This window comes from Neolamprologus brichardi, chromosome 11, assembly GCF_056152115.1.
Source record: "Neolamprologus brichardi isolate AB-2024 chromosome 11, ASM5615211v1, whole genome shotgun sequence".
In the NCBI taxonomy this organism is placed as follows: domain Eukaryota; kingdom Metazoa; phylum Chordata; class Actinopteri; order Cichliformes; family Cichlidae; genus Neolamprologus; species Neolamprologus brichardi.
In genome coordinates, this window is record NC_142114.1 from 1,327,795 (window position 1) to 1,334,749 (window position 6,955).

The window sequence follows — 6,955 nt, forward strand, 5'->3', positions numbered from 1 at the left end:
ATTAACATGTACTCTCTGTATACTGCTACTTTTGGCTGTGCATTACAAACACACTGGCTCCTTTCATGTGAGCCGCCCGCCCTCTGTTGGTGACAGTCGTGTATTACAGAACGCCGATGTGCTAAAGGTCACGTTTCTTCATGTTAATATGTAATGAAACATTTTTACGCCATGAAAGGCTTGTCTGAGTTTAGGCGGGGTCTTTGTGTTTTGTTTTGTTTTGTTTTTTCATAAGTTGAAAATCTACCGAGATTAGTCATATTAATGTTTGTCGTTTATATGGTTATATAGCACATTTAATTACAACAGCAACGTTGCAACTAGTAAAATAAGTTATAATATTAATGTGTTTCATATATGGCAATCAGGCTAATAACTGCAGACTACATGAAGTCTTTGTTTGTTCTGGGTTAAGCCTATAATTTAATTAAACAAGCAGACGTAAACAACTTTTTGTTTGACATTAATGGATTAGCAAAGCCCAATGTGTCCGTGTTTGAAGGCCACACGTTGTTTACAGTGAGTAAAAAACAAACCACTGGCCAACTTCATGATCAAGAAAAAAAATCCACCGCTATCAACGCCGGGAAATGTATTTTTAACGTATCTTTGGACCGTCGCAGTCGGAGGCGGGAGAACTTCATTTCCCGTCGGTCTTTGCGCACTTAGGGTTACACGCTGCTCTCCACCACGCAGTCAGAGCTGCTGAAACGATAAATGTGGTTCTTGAACGACACATAGCTCGCATGGCCCTCCGGTTTGAGGAGTGCAGCACCTAAATTCTAGTAAGTGCAGTCAGCTTTCTGTCCACCCCTTTAGTATTGTTTATTCACGTACTGGTTAGTTATTGCTTGCGTGAGTTAGCAGAGCAACTAGCTAACAGGCTAACGTTAACCGTCAGAAGCCGAAGTTGGCAGCTGTTCAGAGTTTGGCTTTAGCACACGGCTGTCGGTCAGTGTCTAAGCTAGACTAACTGTCTGCTTTAATCAGTGAAGCATCTTTGCTTCGCCACCCGCCAAAGACCCACGTAGTTATATGGGAACTAAAAGCTGCGCCCTGTTTGTCCTCAGGACACAACTGTCCAATGTCAGCCACCCTGAAATAGACCCCTGTGAAAATCTTCCATTACTGTGACTCAACATTTCCGGGTGCTGCTTGTAAAATAAGTCACGAGGAATGTCCGCCGTCGTATTTGGGTGCTTTTATTTTGAGGACCGTTGTTGTGACTTCCCGTCTAATTGCAGTACTTTCACATAGCTTGGGTTTGGCTAACTGTAGGTAGGTCAGCTAAAATGTGCTGTCGTACAGCAGTCACTTAGCTCAGTTTCTGTGTTTTCAGCAGCTCCACATAAGAAATATAAATTAATATCTTTAGGAAGAACTCCCTGCATGAAGCTCTCACCCACTAGTTTCACTTTAGGTGGTGAGTTTATGGTTCTGCGGTCATTAAGCAGGGTTTGTTCGGGACCTTTAATCTGTGGCATTACATTACAGCTAGTGCATGAAGGGACTTAGATCAGGGCTGTTTAGTACACAGCATAGATAACCCAGAGTGCCCAGCACGTGTCAGTGCATTTCAGACTGAAAATGGAGCTGAAATTAGTCACTTTACAAGTAAATACTTCGATAATTTATCAGTCTTTCGCTGAAGGAATATTTTTAGGCATGTGTTTGGAAAGAAGGGTGTTGGGTTTTTGTTTCTCTTCTTCTTGTTGAATCTTTAGGTTTTGAGTCCTTGATGGACCCAAATAAGCAGTTTAAATTGGCAACTGTGGATGAGCATTTCATAGATTAAATGATTATTAGATTAATTAGATTACAATTTAAAGTGCCTTTCTCTGTCTGATCCTGCAGTCTGTGGTCGAACGTCACAGCTGAAAGGAGGAGGGCGAAGAGACGAGGAGGATGATCATGCAGCGCATCCTTACTCGTGGGACACTCCGACGGGTGGCGGCGGTGCGCCCACTGCTGCTGGGCATCGCCGTCCCCGAGACCCCAGTAGCATTTTGTTGGCGCGCCCTCCGTCAGTCGCCACCTGTGAGCCAGCGTTGGCTCTCCACTTCAGCTGTCAGCACAGCAGCACACCAACCAAAGCACCAGTCTGCACAGGAGGAGCCGCAGTCTGGCACCACGACGCCTCAGACACAGGACAACCAGGGAGAGAAAGCAGCTCCTGATCCAGCAGAGGTGGACCCTCTTCAGGACAAGTCCATCGGCCTGTTCCAGAGGTTCAAAAGGACCTTTAAACAGTATGGGAAGGTGATGATCCCTGTGCATCTGGTGACTTCCTCTGTTTGGTTTGGAACCTTCTATTACGCTGCTATGAAGTGAGTGGTGCTCTGCTTAAATGACTTTATTTTGATGTTTATGAAGGACTAAATGTTAAATCTAATTCTGATGTGCCATATCATCAAGAGATTATTATGCTTTTGTTGTTGACTCAGCTACTGTTGCAGTGGGAGGTGCTTTGAGTTTTAAATAAGGAGGTCAGTACATTGTGAGAAATCCTGTGAGCTCAAGACTCAGGCCTCAGACTGCTCTAAACTCTCTGGTAGTTGCACCTGTCACAGGCTGAGCAGTAACAAGTGCCTAGAGATAAAGTTCCACACTGGTACAGTGTTGAGTCACTGTTTCAATGATCGAATGTTTCATAGGTCAGCGTTAAGTTTTGTAACAAACAAAAAACATTGATATGAAAATATGGGTTTTTTTGCTTCCTCAGAGGTGTGAATGTAGTGCCATTCCTGGAGATGATTGGTCTACCAGAGTCACTAGTTGGCCTTTTAAGAGACTCATCGAGTGGGTATGCGCTGACTGCATATGCCATGTACAAGGTAAATTAATTCCAAACTACTTTTAAATTGACTCCCTGCAGCATACCTGCTTCTTACTTTCAAAGCACTTTATAACCTTGCTCCCCCTTATTTATCTGATCTTCTCCATACGTACTAACCCCGTCGTACACTCCACTCTTCTTCAGCTTCCCTTCTGTTTGTGCCACCTGCTCACCCGACTCAGAGCCTTTAGTTGTTCTGCCCCAAGACTTGGGAATGCACTTCCACCAGATCTCTGAACTACAAACTCTCTCTCCACTTTTAAATTGCATGTTAAAACCCATCTGTTCAGAATTGCATACCCTTGGCGTGCCACCTTTTACAACTTAAACATCCAGAACAGAGCTCAAGTAATCGGGCAACTGTTATGATTGTAGCTCTCCACTTGTGTTCATTACTTATTTACAGGGTCAGACTACTTTCTTTATGTGAGCTAGTTTGACCTAGCAAGAAACTAGGTCAAACTCTGTTCCCAGTTAGCTCTGGGAACAGGGCGAATCATGGCGCTAATTCGCCCAGTAATGGTACTGGGAACAAAGGTTTTAAACAAGCGTGTCATTATCCCACTCCCACACCAGTCACAACCACTGAACCTGGATCTTTTGTTTGGAGCTGTTCTGTCTCATTGTACATATGAAAAACACATACAGTGTATTTAAACCCACTGATGTTTTTTTGTTTTGTTTTTTCTCTCCTACAGATCGCAACACCTGCTAGATACACGGTGACTCTGGGCGGCACGTCACTGTCCATTCAGTATCTCCGCAAGCACGGCTACTTATCCACACCGCCACCAGTTAAAGAGTACTTCCAGGACAAAATGGAGGAGACGAAGGAGAAACTGACAGAAAAGATGGAGGAGACAAAGGAGAGATTTTCAGAGAAAATTGAGGAGACAAAAGAACGCTTCAATGAGAAAATGGAAGAGACGAAAGACAAGTTCTCTGAGAAACTGCAGGAGACCAAAGACAGAGTCTCTGAGGGAAAAGCCTTCTTTCGAAAGAAAAACGATTAGAAAATCATGTCTACAGGTGGTGTCTCTGAAAATATGGTCATGTTGTGATCTCAACATGATGTACTGAGTAATGTGGGAATCAAATGGCAGATGGTACCTCTGAGACTGGAAGGAGGAGAGAGATGCTGCACTATCCCTGTCCTGAAACCCTCCTCACACCTCTCAGTCATGTTTTCTGTTTAAGTGTCCAGCCGAGTCCCTTTCTGTCTGAACTCTGCCTCCCTGCACTGAAAGTGTAGACTAGACAGCAGCTTAGTGGGCTGCTGGCAATGCTACCTTCTGACACTGTCATCTCAGACTGGATTTGCACACACTCAAGTAATCTGCACTCACTCTGTTGGCTGTTTAAAGAGGAGCGCTGTTCTTGTTTCTCTTGTCACACCCATCATTACAGAAAGGGGTGGGGGGGTGGAGGGAGGTCTGGGCTTCAGAGATATGAACAATGTGTCCGTGTAATAACAGCACCTGGAGAGAGCAGTACTAATCATTGTAGCTGTTAGGGAATAAAACTTGAAGCTCATCTGTGTGTATTAGTCCATTAAAGCCTTTCTCAAGGCTCAGAGTGTCACCTGCTGTCTTTTCTAATATAATGAGAGATAAATGAAAGTTTTCTAATGTATTTTCATGTGATAGCCAAAGCTAATGCGTGACAGCGTTTCAGTGTTCGTGTCACTGTTAGGGAAGTAGTGAGTAAATGTGCGGTGCATAAAGCATGAATGAGCTGCACACACAGTGTCACACATGAACAGCAAGAGGGTCTTCATGACTTTTGCACAAAGACAAATTGGTTTTGTCAGGAATTCACACAGATGTCTGCTGTAAACAACAACTGAATAAAAGTCAAGTGCTAACCAAATGATGTTTGAAACTTGAAGTTTGTGTCTTATGTAATGTGACAGCGTGTTCTCTCAGTGCTTCAGCTTTTCCTCACAGTCTAAACAGGTCAATTAGTGTTAATTAGTCTTTGTATATAACCAGAATGTGGATGTGGACATAAATAGTTGCTTCTGCAGTGATTTCAAGTTCCGGTATGTTCCATTAATGGATTAGAGGTAAGATGATGGGATGTCTCTGGCTCTATCCCAATTCAGGGTCTGCAGCCTTAAAGGCCGCATTTTAAGGCCGATTACGTCACAGCGACGTGACTAAGGCTGTCCCAATTCGATGGCTGCTCGAAATGCGGCCCTCAAATGCGTTCTTAATTTCCCTGAATTTTAAGGATGTGGCGGTGTAGACTTGGTGGCCCAACATATCCCAGATAGCGCGGCGGTGGGTGTGGATAATTTTGCCGGAAAAAACGGCGGATGAGGGGCGCCCGAAGAGTAACTTAGTAAACTAAGTACTGAATATTATGTCACTTATTTATGTGCAAATGTTTAATAACGAAGAACATTAAAACATTAGTGTTGGCCACATGTCGGCAAAGTTATGTGACATTAGTGACGTTTGTACTAACTTGGTTTTACAGCCTTTACTTTAAAATATACGCCGTTCAATAGCTGAGCTTAATCTTACAGAGAATGATCAAAGCTCATGTAGAAACAAACAAACAAATAAACAAAAGATTTTCTCCTTCATTTCTGTCAAACAAAGCTGTATGAAACGTTTCCAGCTGTTAGTATCATGGTTGCTAGGCAACCTGGGCAGCGCAACGGGGGCTAGACCGTCCCATTTCAAAAGCCTCTCACTTCCGGCCTTAGCGGTCTTTAAGTACGCGGCCCTTGAGGATCGTTGAGGCTGTGTACTTTAAGCAGACCCTGAATTGGGATACAGCCTCTGTACCTAAACTGACTCCATGTCTTACTCACACTCAAGTTTCCCGGCTATTATCCTTCTGAGCAAATGTTAATCAGTGTTAGATTTTTTTTCCCCCTTCTTCTTCTTCTCTCACCTCAACCGGTCGCAGCAGATGGCCCCGCCCCTCCCTGAGCCTGGTTCTGCCGGAGGTTTTTTCCTGTTAAAAGGGAGTTTTTCCTTCCCACTGTTGCCAAAGTGCTTGCTCGTAGGGGGTCATATGATTGTTGGGTTTTTCTCTGTATCTATGAAGCGCCTTGAGGCGACTTTTGTTGTGATTTGGCGCTATATAAATAAAATTGAATTGAATTCTTTTGGTGCATTTTGATAATCATGTGAGGTGTCATCTGACTTTTCAGGTTTTATAGAGATGCAGAGGAGATTAAACATAAAATGTCCCGTGATAGGTAGAAGTGCTTGTGTGAATGAGGCATGTTGTATAGCCAGGACCCTACAGAAGAGAATGAGTGGATGTAATAGATAATGTAAGCAGGAATAAATAACAGTGCTAACAAACAGAAACACGCAACCACACCAAAAACAGAACCTCCCTCGCACTTCCAATAACGGATGATTTTTGTTTTGGCACTTTAAGCGTTTTTACATTTCCTTCTTATTTTTGATTAAACATTAGTGCTAACAAACTTTAATCAAAAATAGGAAGGAAATATAAAAACGCTTAATGTGCCAAAAAATCATCCATTATTGCAGCTGCCAGGGAGGTTCTGTTTTTGGTGTGGTTGTGTGTTTCTGTCTGTAAACCCGGTAGCTCAAAAGTTTTGAATGAATTCTGATAAAAGTTTGTAGTGTTACAGAGGGGGACTGTGTTAACAATCCGTTAAACTGTGCCATACATCCTGGCTCTTCAGGGTCAGCAACATGTTGGTCAAAAGCTTGCAAAAAACAAACAGTGTTGTTTGTATTGTCAGCAAATAAGAAGTACCATACAGAGATTTAAAATATCACGTCGCCATGGTCCTCAGCCAGAAAGAGCGGAGAAGTTTAAGGATCTGTGGGTCTTGTTCAAGACTGAGGGGAGAAGGGAGCAGGAGATCCACAGACAGACTGGTGCTGCAGCTGCAGTGATGTGGATGCTGTCACGGTCCGTCATGGTGATGTCACATTTGAACTCTGACCTCTCCTTCAAGGTCAACAGATTGATCTCAAGGTCAAGGTGATAATAATGCTTATTAGAGCTATTTAAAATAATTTTTCTTACAGCTGTTTTTGTATTGACAGCAAACATGCATATACAGCAGCGTGGTGGTGCAGTGGTTAGCAGCGAGAGGTCATGAGCTCAAAATGCTCTGTG

The 6,955-nt window shown here is 43.3% G+C and overlaps 1 protein-coding gene across 1 annotated transcript; it reads left to right on the top strand.

Moving 5' to 3' along the window:
- The first annotated feature begins 662 nt into the window (after window positions 1-662).
- mims1b (mitochondrial inner membrane scaffold 1b) lies at window positions 663-4,709 on the top strand. The gene is made up of 4 exons (XM_006795990.3): window positions 663-785; window positions 1,855-2,327; window positions 2,723-2,834; window positions 3,535-4,709. Exons 2-4 carry the CDS (start codon window positions 1,906-1,908, stop codon window positions 3,847-3,849), a joined length of 849 nt encoding a protein of 282 aa, XP_006796053.2. The 5' UTR covers window positions 663-785; window positions 1,855-1,905; the 3' UTR covers window positions 3,850-4,709.
- Window positions 4,710-6,955: the final 2,246 nt, after the last annotated feature.